At 44.3% G+C, this 12,777-nt stretch overlaps 1 protein-coding gene across 1 annotated transcript in view; it reads right to left on the bottom strand.

Moving 5' to 3' along the window:
- Positions 1-12,777, bottom strand: part of ttn.1 (titin, tandem duplicate 1) — an 81,444-nt gene that overhangs the window by 48,446 nt on the left and 20,221 nt on the right. The window contains exons 35-53 of the mRNA XM_030758077.1: positions 12,322-12,505; positions 9,767-10,042; positions 9,364-9,663; positions 8,938-9,240; positions 8,561-8,860; positions 8,163-8,450; positions 7,733-8,035; positions 7,164-7,466; positions 6,745-7,050; positions 6,198-6,485; positions 5,585-5,875; positions 5,207-5,494; positions 4,820-5,102; positions 2,050-2,357; positions 1,843-1,947; positions 1,496-1,693; positions 1,085-1,381; positions 408-995; positions 15-317 (exon numbers count right to left, since the gene is read on the bottom strand). Coding sequence (XP_030613937.1) covers positions 15-317; positions 408-995; positions 1,085-1,381; positions 1,496-1,693; positions 1,843-1,947; positions 2,050-2,357; positions 4,820-5,102; positions 5,207-5,494; positions 5,585-5,875; positions 6,198-6,485; positions 6,745-7,050; positions 7,164-7,466; positions 7,733-8,035; positions 8,163-8,450; positions 8,561-8,860; positions 8,938-9,240; positions 9,364-9,663; positions 9,767-10,042; positions 12,322-12,505 — 5,512 coding nt within the window. The remainder of the gene's footprint in view (positions 1-14; positions 318-407; positions 996-1,084; positions 1,382-1,495; positions 1,694-1,842; positions 1,948-2,049; positions 2,358-4,819; positions 5,103-5,206; positions 5,495-5,584; positions 5,876-6,197; positions 6,486-6,744; positions 7,051-7,163; positions 7,467-7,732; positions 8,036-8,162; positions 8,451-8,560; positions 8,861-8,937; positions 9,241-9,363; positions 9,664-9,766; positions 10,043-12,321; positions 12,506-12,777) is intronic.

Genomic DNA, 12,777 nt, shown 5'->3' with positions numbered 1-12,777 from the left:
ACTTATTTACTTACAGGCAACAACTATTGTTCTGACAGGCATCGATGGTTCACTTGGCTCTCCAAACCCAGCTCTGTTCTCAGCGAGAACACGGAACTCATACTCTATACCCTCGGTGAGACCTGTGACTTCATAGCTGAGTTCAACAATGGATTTCTTGGCTGCTCTCACCCATCTCATCCCCTTTTTCTCCTTCTTTTCTACACAGTAACCTATGATGTCACTTCCCCCATCTTCAGCTGGTCTTCTCCAGGTCACAGTGGCTGAATGTCCATTGACTTTCTCAACCTCTGGTTTGGATGGTGGACCAGGAGGACCTATATACATAAAAGGAACACATTCATTAATCCAAGAAGTCAGTATACTTCTTCCAGATGTACTGTAGAACAAAAATGAATGGTACATACCAAATCTATCAACCATTTTGACTGCCTCAGAGTGAGATGGCTCACTGGCACCATACTGGTTCACAGCAGAGACTCTGAAGAAGTACTCATTGCCCTGGATGAGTTTGTTGGCCACATAGTGACAATCAATAACCTTGTCTTCCAGGATAGTCCAGAGCAGACGGCTGGTCTCCCTTTTCTCCAGGGTGTAATACTTGATAGGAGAGCCGCCATCCTCAGTAGGAGCTGTCCAGGTAAGAGTTACCTTTTCCGAGGATACACCACTGCAATCAATGGGTCCAGGAGCACCAGGAACATCCAGAACTCTGACCTTCACAGTTTCCTCCTTTACACCGAAGGGATTGCTGGCAGTGATCGTGTAGTCTCCAGAGTCCTTCCTGCTAGCATATTTGACGGACAAAGTGGAGGATGTTTCAGTGGTTTCAATTTGAACAAGGTCTGAGGGTTTAAAATACTTCCCTCCCTTTGACCAGCAGGAACTTGGTGCAGGTTTGCCTAAAATGCTTGTGGCAGTGATGACAATAGTATCACCAGCTCGGACAGTCAAACCCTCCATCACCTGAGCATCAATTATAATGGTTGGCGCAGCTGTTGGAGGAAAAAGGGAAACATTTACTTTATCATGGTGACTGAAAACATTCAGAATGGTTCCGACATAGCTTTGTATCTCATCTTACCATATTCATCTCTGCAGATAATGGTATCTGTCTGCTCAGAGGGTGGGCTGAGAGCACCAGCAGCATTCTTTGCCCGAATTCTGAACTCGTATTTGCAGCCCTCTTGCAAATTAGTGGCAGTGAATGCAGTTTCCACAACATTCACATTATTTGCCTTAACCCAGATTTTAGAAGGCAGGTCTCGCTTCTCAATAATGTAGCCAGTCAACCGGTGGCCACCATCAAATTGAGGTTCAGTCCACTGGAGGGTCACAGTGCTCCTAGTAATGCTGATTACATCTGGTTTACCAGGCGCATCTAGTGGTATAAATATGAAAATAATAAATGTATTCTTGTATATTTGAAAATTTTATATATATATATATATATATATATATAATTTTTTTTGTCAGTCTTTACTTTTATACTTACCAATGGGATCCAGGGCCACCTGTGGATCAGTGGGAGCACTTGGCCTGCCAATTCCAGCCAAATTAATTGCCATCACTCTGAATTCATACTCCAGACCTTCAGTCAGCCCAGTTACTTTGTGTTCCTTCATCTTCAGTGCAGCTGGGCTTGCCCTCTTCCACAACATACTGTTCCTTTCCTTGAACTCAACATGATAACCTGCACATAGTACCAAAGCAAAATAAACCAAAATTCACATGGAATGGAGCCCATTCACATCCACTTGAAATAGATACCAATACAAGTGCTAACATAAAACATAATAGCTGTGTGACAGTAGGTTGGTCAAATGTTAAAGCAGACTGTACCTGTGATGGGAGATCCTCCAGTTTTCCTTGGATCAGTCCAGGCAAGATAAGCAGAATCATGGCGCATACTTATAATTTGAGGAGGAGCAGGAGCATCAGGAACATCTGTATAAAACAGTGATGAAGAGCAGTGAGCAGTCCAAAAAAAAACAAATAATTTTTAAGTTCAACACAATTCAGCCTTTGAAAGAAAGTGCAGTTACTTACTAAACGGATGTTTAGCTACGATGGGCTCAGATTTGAGTCCTTCGCCGACCCCATACTTGTTCTCAGCACATACTCTGAAGATGTATTCGGTGCCCTCATGAAGACCGGTCACTCTCATGGTGTTGGTCTCCACAGTAGAGGACACATTCACCCACATATTTGTGACAGAGTCCCTCTTTTCCAGGATGTAGTTTGTAATTTCAGAGCCACCGTCATCCTTGGGAGGACCCCACTTTAGTGTGGCTCCATCAGCAGCAACATCTTTGAATTTAATTGGTCCTACAGGAATGCCAGGTTTACCCACCACCCTAATGGGGAAAAAGAATCATGTTAACCTCTATTTTTTTTAATGTATGGATACTGTTGAGTGGATATAACCTAAACAGGTGCAATGGGATTTCTTTTTGAGGAAAATCACAGACTACATGAACTTCTGTGTGGAGAACACTGTGCCAACCAAGAAGGTACGGTGCTTCAACAATAAACCGTGGGTGACCCCAGAGCTGAAGGCCCTGCTGAACGAGAAGAAGAGGGCCTTCAGATCTGGAGACAAGGAGGAACTGAGGAGAGTGCAAAAGGATGTGAAATACAAGATCCGGAAAGGCAAAGAGAGCTTCAGGAGGAAGATGGAGGAACAGCTCCAACATAACAAAGTCCGAGAAGTCTGGAGAAACATGAAAAAAATCTCTGGCCACTTCGAGGACAATGGAGGAGCCACAGTGTCTGCTGACGGGGGGTGGGATAACGACCTGAACCTGTTTTTCAATAGATTTGACTCTGGGTCGTTGACCACCTCCCCCACCTCTCAGCTCCCATCTGCCCCCCTCCGTATGCTGACCCCCCTCTCTCCTGGTGTAGTGCTATCATTGCCTGCACTCTCCTCACCCTCACCCACAGCGGAGCCAGCCCCATCACCCACCCCAACCCAGCCTCACATCCACCTCACAGCTGATCAGGTGAGAAGTCAGCTCAGAAAGACGAAGATCAGGAAGGCAGCGGGTCCAGATGGAATCAGCTCCAGACTGCTCAGGGATTGTGCAGACCAGCTCTGTCAGGTGGTCCTGCATATCTTCAACCTGAGCCTGAATCTGGAGAGGGTTCCTGAACTGTGGAAGACTTCCTGCATAGTTCCAGTGCCAAAGATCGCACAGCCCAGGGAGTCCAACCACTACAGACCTGTGGCCCTGACTTCTCACCTGATGAAGACCATGGAGAGGCTCATCCTTCATCACCTCTGCCCACTGGTGAGCTCAGCGCTGGACCCCCTGCAGTTCGCCTACCAGCCCGGCATTGGGGTGGACGATGCCGTCATCTACCTGCTGCACAGATCCCTCTCTCACCTAGAGCAGGTGGGGAACACTGTGAGGGTCATGTTCTTTGACTTCTCCAGCGCTTTCAACACCATCCAGCCTGCACTACTGAGAGGGAAGATGGAGGGAGCCGGAGTAGACAGTCAGCTGACGGCATGGACCATCGACTACCTCACCAACAGACCACAGTATGTGAGGTGCCATGACTGTATGTCTGATGTGGTAGTCTGCAGCACGGGGGCGCCACAGGGCACGGTCCTCTCACCCTTTCTGTTCAGTCTGTACACCTCAGACTTCAGGTACAACTCGGACCACTGCCACCTACAGAAGTTCTCAGATGATACGGCCATCATTGGATGTGTATCAGATGGGAACGACCAGGAATACAGGGGTGTCATCAGTGACTTTGTCGGCTGGTGTGAGAACAACGCACTCCAAATCAACGCCAGCAAGACGAAGGAGATGGTCATAGACTTCAGGAGGAAGCCACCCCCTACAGCACCGGTGAACATCCAGGGAAAGGACATTGAGACAGTGGTCTCCTACAAATACCTGGGTGTTCATCTCAATAACAAGCTGGACTGGAGTACAAACACAGACATCCTGTATAAGAAGGGCCAGAGTCGACTCCACCTGCTGAGGAGACTGAGGTCCTTTGGTGTCTGCAGGACTCTGTTAAAGACCTTTTATGACACAGTGGTAGCATCTGCCCTTTTCTACGCAGTGGCCTGCTGGGGGGGTGGATGCACCGAAAGGGACGGGAGCAGGATCGACAAGCTGGTGCGGAGGTCTAGCTCTGTGTTGGGATGTCCTCTGGAGTCTGTGATGGTGATGGGTGAGAGGAGGATGTTAGCAAAGCTGACATCCATCATGAACAACCCCCATCACCCTCTGCATGAGACCGTGGGTGAGCTGAGCAGCTCCTTCAGTCAGAGACTGAAACATCCTCGCTGCAGGAAGGAGCGCTTTCGCAGGTCATTCATCCCAACAGCAGTTAGACTGTACAACACTTTATAATGTCTTGAGTCACTTGGACACTTTACCTCCTCTGCCATCACTTTATCCTTACAGTCAGATACATTTTATTTATTACACTCACCCATATAATGCATACCGTGTATGCTGTGTACCTTACCGGCTACAAATGTATATAATATTTTGATATCTGTATATAGTGTTTTGATGTGTGTGTATATGTGTGTATATGTACATGTGTGTATTGACTATATATTTTCTGTATATAGTGCTTATGTATATGTGTATAGTGTTTTTCTATTTTATTTTATTTTATTTTATTCTATTTTTAGTTTTCTGTACTGAGCTGCTGTAATGCGCAAATTTCCCCGTCTTGGGATCATTAAAGATTTATCTTATCTTATCTTATCTCTTATCTTATCTTAAATATTCTTGATGTTCTTTTAAATTCTCTGAAATTACATGCAGTGGATGTTGACTTTTACCTGACAAAAATGGTGGACTCCTTGCTTCCAGCACTGTTTCTCAGAGTGATTGTGTATTTGGAAGCATCAGTCCTTTGGCAGTCCCTGATCAGGAGGGTGGTGTTAACTGCTGAGGACTCGGCACACACTCGGCCGGTGTCTGTCAGGTCTTCATCATCTCCTTTCTTCCAGGTGACCTTGGGTGTAGGTTTGCCAATAATTGGGATCTTCAAACGGACAGTGCTGCCTTCCTTGGCAATGTAACACATGTTGGGCAACTCCCTCAAGTCACAACTGGGAAGAACTTCATAGGAAAGGAACAAGTATTTAATATATCCACATATTTAAAATGTGCATGCTTCCCTAATACGTTATTTGTCTGGAAGTTTCATAAATGTGGACACTTACTGAGCTGGTCCTTGGCAACCACTTTGAGCTCCTTGGGGGCGCCCTCTCCTGTGTCATTCACAGCTTTGACTCTGTAGGTGTACTCTCTATCCTCCACCAGGTCCTTGGCACTGTACTGCATATTCTTAGACCTCATTAACTCCTTGTATTTGTCCTCACCATTGAGAACCTCAAGTACATAACAGATGATGCGGCTACCACCATCAGAGAGGGGCTTCTTCCAGCTTAAAGTGCAAGAATCTTTGGTAACCAGCAGGGTCTTAAAGTCCATAACAGGCCCAGGCTCCTCTGTAAAATTAAATGCAATGAGTATTACACTTGGGGGGGGGGGGGGGGGGGGGGGTTACCAAGTACACAACCTGCTATTATCCAACCCACCTGTTGCTCTGACTGCATCAGCTGTCTCACAGTACTCTCCAATACCAAGCTGGTTAACTGCTGACACTCTGAAGCAGTAGGACCGACCAGGATCTAGGTCTGGAATCTTGAATGATGTCTTAGTGCAATTGCTGGAAACAGTAGACCATGCCTTCCTCTCAGTGTCACGTTTCTGTACTATGTAGTGGGTGATTTCAAAGCCACCATCAATCAGAGGAACATCCCAGTAGATGGAGGCACTGTCCTTACATGTGTCCTTCACCATTAGATTGACTGGTGGTCCAGGAGTGTCTGAAAAGACACAACAAAACTTCATAACAATGTTGTTTCTTTTTTCAAAGATTCAAAGAGCTTTAATGCCATTCTTATCATGTGAAACATGACAGGAACGAAACTTAGTTTCTGAGGTCCCTCCAGTGCAAGCTGCCCTTTTCTTTATTTTAAACTATATTAAAAAATATGAACCAATACAAAAAGTTTTATTTTCAATTTTAGAATACATTCTTCCTGATAAGTCCAACCATAAGTGACTAATATCAGTCAATCTGACCTGACTACAGTCACTGAAAGAAAATTAATTACTTTGCCTAGTGTAAAAACATCCTTTACTCACCAAAAACTTTGACAACGATGGTGTACATCTTCATGCCAGCTAAGCTGTCCAGGTTCAGTATATATTTCCCAGCATCATATCTGTTCACTTTCTCCACCATCACCATGGTGTCAACATTGGTGGATTTGATGATGATGCCCTGACGGTCCTTGATATTGGTGTTCATCTTTGCCCAAGTTATCTTAGGAGTGGGACGGCCCTTGATGGCGGCATACAGTCTCATGGTGGCACCGGCACGTAGTTCCAGCCCCTCCTTCAATTCTGCACTCAGCTCAGCCTCGGGGGCACCTACACAGAGAGAATGGTTTTATGTGAACACCTGAAAAACCTGTTTTAATGGAAAGCCATAAATCCTGGTCACTCTATTTATGGACATCTGTCTTGGTCATGATCCTTCTAATTATGATATTAGTGAATTAATGAATTATATTCTGCATTTATTCAGGGCCAATTCTGTTTATGCAGTGCCTGAATGATTATGTTGGTGTACCGCTTAAGTCAGTCTTTCAGAATACAAGCAGCTCAGAAAAATCAAAAAGATACATACCAGTGATGTCCTTGGCAACATGTTTCCCAGGTACTTCAACTGGTTCGCTGAAGCCAACCTTGTTGACAGCAGTGATGCGGCACTGGTATTCTGACTTGTCAATGAGGTTTTGGATGATGTAGTGGGTCTCCTGCAGGTTCCTGGGAACATTGCAACGGATCCAGTCTGTGGTGTCTGTCCGCTTGCACTCCACCAAGTATCCGATAATGGGGCTTCCGCCATTGTTGGTGGGGGGAGTCCAGGCAAGGCTAATGGTGCTGCGGGTGGTGTCAGTCACAGTGGGATTCACGACAGGTCCAGGAGGAGCTAGAACAGAGCAGATTGACCCATTTGAGATTATATGTACAGTTACTCGACATCTGCAACTACCACAGAAAGATCAATGCAAAGTTGTCAGAGCTAATGAAACTGGGACTCACTAATGGGATTCTGTGCAATGGTGCCAGAAGAAGGCTCGCTGGGTTTGCCAAGTCCAGCTACGTTGACAGCAATAACTCTGAACTCATACTCGACTCCCTCCGTGAGGCCTGTAACTTCCAGGGTTCTTTCTGTCAGTGGCTTCCTATTTAACTTGGTCCAGTTTATTTCCTTGGTCTCTTTCTTTTCCAGCATGTAACCCAGGATAGTGGACTTTCCATCATCTGCAGGCTCCTTCCAGCTGACAGTCATACGGTCTTTGGTCACATTCGTGATCACTGGGGCTTCACAAGGGCCAGGGACAGCTGGAAGTAACACCACATGTAAGATTTTAATTATGATGTTTAAGAAAAGTCAAGTTTTAAATAATCTATCCAATATGGCCATGGTGTGAGAAGAATCTGTAGTTGATAACAGAATATGCTACATGACAGTAAACTGGTCTGCTGTAGCTGCTGCTTGTCTCTCATGTCACAGGTTCAGACCTAGTTTAAACCACTGACTGCTTCATACATCACAGAATGTTTTTCTGTGATGTATGAACTCGGACAAAATGCCGGTAATGACTTACTGAATGGATTCTTGGCGATGACAGGGCTGGTGATAAGGGGGTCTCCAACTCCCCACGTGTTCTCAGCACGGATTCGTAACTGGTATTCATGGCCCTCAATTAGCTTCGCCACATTGAACTCAAGGACATCACCCTTAATTTTATTTGCAACCTGAGCCCATTCGGGTCTGCTGGTCTCACGCTTGTCCACAATATAGTGGGTGACAGTGGCACCACCATCCTTAAGAGGAGGTTCCCAGGAGAACTTGATACTAGTGGCAAACACCTCAAGGTATTTGTAATTTGCAGGAGGACCAGGTACATCTGAAAATGTACAAAACCAATCAGCTGTTTGTGAAAATCACATACAATTTAATATTAAACAGTCTGTAGACAGTGAAAGACATCCAACTTGTAACGTGGTACAGTTTCACTGGATAAAAGTGCTCACCTAGCACAATGACCTGGATCTCAGCGGTCTTGGAGCCACTGGCATTCTCAGCCACGATAGTGTATGTTCCTGTGTGCTGCTTGGTAACATTTGTCATCTCCAGTTGGAAGTGCTGTCTGTGGTGGGTGAGAACCTGGCCTTCACCTGACTTCAGGTTATCATCGCCTTTCTTCCAGGTCACTCTGGGCATGGGCTTACCGAACACCTCAGCCTCCAGGATAATTGTGGTTCCAGCCTTCACCTTCAAAACCTTCTGCATCCTGGCATTGAGCTCCAGCCTTGGAGGAACTATGTTTAATGAAAAGGACATAAATAAATAACCTTAGAACTGTCACAGAAAGACGTAGTTATACTGACTCCTACGTTGTATTGTGTACAGTGTTGTCAAAACTTCTCACCATTTTCAGCACACACTAGGACAGGGTCTGTGGGGTCTGAGGGTTTGCTCATGTTAACAGCAGTTTTAGCAATAACTCTGAACTGGTACTGCAGGTCTCTCTCAAGGCCAGTAACTGTGTACTCCTCCCTGGGTACATTCTGGCTACTGGTGTTGCAACGTATCCAAGTGTCTCCTGGCACCCGCAGGGCCTCAACATAGTAACCAATGATCTTGCTTCCTCCGTCATTCTTGGGACGGGTCCAAACCAGAGTGACTGTGTTCTTGGTTACATCCAGGACCTCAGGTTTACCTGGAGTGTCTGTAACACAAGAAACAAAATTAATTAATAATCTAATCTAATCTAATCTAATCTAATTTGATGTCAGTCAAACTTACCAACGGGCGTTCTAGCAGTGATGAAGTCGGTCTTCTTGCTCGGTTTGCCCTGGCCAGCACGGTTGATAGCCGATACTCTGAAGGTGTATTCCAGGCCCTCGATGAGGCCAGCACATGGGTACTCAGTGGTTCGAACAACAGTGTCATTGGCCTTCACCCACAGGAGACTGTTTCTCTCTTTGCGTTCGATGTAGTAACCTGTGATGGGACTGCCTCCATCACTCTCTGGCTTATCCCAGGCCACAAACATGCAGTCTTTGTTGGTCTTGTTGATGCGGCAGTTAAGTGGTTCGCCTGGAACATCTAGTGACAATAAACAAAGTTAAATAACAATCTGGACTGCATACCAGTTTTCAATGATAAAACTGATTAGCTCTAGACATAAAATTAAGTGTATAGCTAAGGACATATTTTAATTAGACCTACCAAATGGGAACTTGGCGACCATCCTGTCAGACTGAATAGGGTCTGATACGCCAAAGCGGTTCTCAGCACGGATGCGGAACACATACTCCTTCCCAGGGATAAGCTTTCCCAACCTGCAATTAGTCTTTGGGCAGGAAGAGAGAGCTGTCACCCAGTCGCCTCTACTCAAATCACATTTCTCCACTACATAGTTGGTGATATTGCTCCCTCCATCCTCCAGAGGTTTGTTCCAGGATAAGGCGCAAGCATCAGAGTCAATATCGCTGATCTCTACAGGGCCCTGAGGAGGACCAGGTATGTCTGAAATACACACAGTTACAATAGTCAAGTTCCTTATCACATTCATTCCCTATAAATCCCTTATTTTATTCTTGTTATGCTTTTTTAATGTAGGGGCACTGACCTCTAATGACAATCTTCATGGTCTGCGTCACCTTTGCAGAGCTGTTCTCAGCCACCAGGCAGTACTCTCCAGTGTCAGTCCTTGATACATCTTTGATGATCAAGACACACAAGTTGCCGGACTGGTGCACAGCCAGACGGCTGGACGGGACTACAGCTTTTTCATCACGCATCCACTTGCAGGTTGGGGTAGGTTTTCCTGAAACCACTGCCTCCACTCTCAGTTTGGCTCCAGCTTTAGCGCTCGCTGACTCTGGCATGATGATCTTTGGTTCCACTGTAGGATAGGATGTGAAAATTTGTCTTAGAGATATAACACTGAGAAGCAGAAAGCAGCTTTTAATTCAGTACCGTTCAATTATATTTATTTTTACTAGAGCCAATAATAGAGGTGGGAAGTAACAAAGTAAAGTACTTCGTTACTGTACTTAAGTAGATTTTTCAGGTATCTGTACTTTACTTGAGTGTTTATTTTTCTGAGTACTTTTTACTTTTACTTCCTACATTTTTACAAAAGTATCTGTACTTTCTACTTCTTACATTTTCAAACAGACTCGTTACTTTAGGTTTAACGTCTGAGAAAAGTTTGCATTTCCATCAAACATCAGATGATCTGAACCTAAACAGAAGAGTAATAACAGATAAGAGACAATCGTACTGGCGTGTCCTCCATCACCGGCTTATCGGGTACAAAGGGTTTAAATACGCAAACCCATATAATTAATGTCTCATTTATAGCGCTATAATCAGGGGTTACAGTGGGCCAGACCGAGTCCGCAAGTAAACAGCTTAGCTAGTGCTACTGAAGAGGAGCGAGCATAAAGGGAGTAACGTGTGGCAGGTAAACACAACGTTTCTAAATACTCAACAAATATCAGCAAACACACAAAGTGTGTGCAGTTTGTCACACAGTGTGTCTGCTAGCTAAAAGAAGAGCTGCTGTATTTCAGGGAGAGCAAAGAGAGAGAAGTTCACTCAGAGATGGAGAAAGAGGACAGGAGAGGAAGAAGAGAGGTTAGAATTAAAGGTAAGGACTGGAAAATAAACTGAAGTATCCTGACTTTGTGTAATTCAGAGATTGTATGAAAATACTGCAGTTTAGTGTGTGATAAACAGATCAGCTTGTTGTACTGTATTTACAGTAAAGCTCTGTGTTGGTGCACAGAGGCTGTGTTCATGGTCAGAGTTACAGGTTACATCAGTGCAGCAGAGATGAGTTTGAATCAAAGCTGCTGATGCTGAGATTCATTCACTGAATCCAACATTTCTACAGCCTGTATGCTGTCAGTGTAGGGGATGGAGATCAGCTCAGAGAGCTGTGAAATACTGGGTTACATCTTTGTGAGTTCAGTTCATCCACACAGAGCAGTAAACCTCAGAGCAGCAGCAGCAGGTCAGCTGATCACAGCCTGCACACCAACATCATTTACTGCAGCTACAATAGAAAGCTGTGGTTCTTCTCCCCATGCAGAGCTGCTACAGCTGATCTTAGGGTTCCTCCACCTGCTGAATCCCACTGTAACCCCTGAGTATCCTCATGTTGGTGTTTAGGTGGAGACACAGTCACCCTCTACTATGGAGGACACAGAGAACAGAGCTGTGTTTAAATTCCCTTTAACAGTTTGTGATTCAAGCTGAGTGCATTCATTAGGATTAAAATTTAGATTGGAATAACGTTTGTATTCTCATGTATTATTTTATATTATTACAATAATATATAATAAGGTTCAGTTAGCTTTACAGAAAAATAGCAGGTAGAAACGTCCTCCAAAGAACTACTTTTACTTTCTTACTTTGAGTACATTTCAGAGCCTGTACTTTTTTACTTTTACTTAAGTAGAGAAGTTGAACCAGTACTTCGACTTTTACCAGAGTAGTTTTTAACACAAGTATCTGTACTTCTACTTAAGTATAGAATGTCAGTACTTTTGCCACCTCTGGCGAATAGATCTGTATAGATCCTGTCTCCTGAATCCAAGCTGGATGCTGGTTCCACAGAAGAGGGGCCTGAAAGCTGAAGGCTCTGCCTCCCATTCTACTCTTAAGTATCCTAGGAACCACAAGGAAGCCAGCAGTCTGAGAGCGAAGTGCTCTGTTGGGCTGATATGGTACTATGAGGTCTTTGAGATAAGATGGGGCCTGATTATTCAAGACCTTGTAGGTGAGGAGAAGGATTTTAAATTCTATTCTAGATTTAACAGGGAGCCAATAAAGAGAGGACAATATGGGAGAAATCTGCTCTCTCTTTCTAGTCCCTGTCAGTACTCTAGCTGCAGCATTTTGGATCAGCTGAAGGCTTTTCAGGGAGCTTTTAGGACAGCCTGATAATAATGAATTACAATAGTTCAGCCTAGAAGTAGTAAATATAAGAAAGAAAGCAGTCCTAGGTATTTCTGTGCCTCATCCCTCAGCCTGAATTGAACAAGCAGTTAAAAAAATGGATGATGTTGAATATTTCTAAATATTCCTGATTGTGACACAAATAACCACAATATAACAAACTATCAATAAAACTATTGTTTAAAGATGTCTTTGTAATCCGACACAACAACTTACACATCTGTTCCTTGATCTCGACTGGTTCCCTGGTTTCAGTGAACAAGCTGAGGCCCATGATGTTTTTGGCAGCCACTTTAAACTTGTACCTCTTGCCCTCCTTTAGTCCGCTGACGTTGACTGTCAAACCTTTAACTGTGGTATAAGCGTTCCACACTTCCTTTTCAGGTTCTGGCTTGTCTTCCTCCTCTACCACTGGTGGTGGTGGAGGTGGTGGAGGAGCTTCCTCTCCTTCAGGAACCTGTGGTAAATTGTAGAATTCATGAGTTGAAAAACCATATAAGAGAATATGTTCTTGTGAAAACCAGTAAGGTTTGTTTTTCTAATATGTACTGTATATCAAAACAATTTCACACAGCAAAAGATTTTTTCAATTTAAAATGTATTTGACAATTGATTGTACAATTTTTTAAAAATAAGAGTCAGTTTGATAACATAACAAACCTCCACAGGTGC

The sequence above is a fragment of the Archocentrus centrarchus genome, chromosome 21 (genome assembly GCF_007364275.1).
Source record: "Archocentrus centrarchus isolate MPI-CPG fArcCen1 chromosome 21, fArcCen1, whole genome shotgun sequence".
Classification (NCBI taxonomy): Eukaryota; Metazoa; Chordata; class Actinopteri; order Cichliformes; family Cichlidae; genus Archocentrus; species Archocentrus centrarchus.
This window is presented reverse-complemented; position numbering and strand designations above follow the sequence as displayed.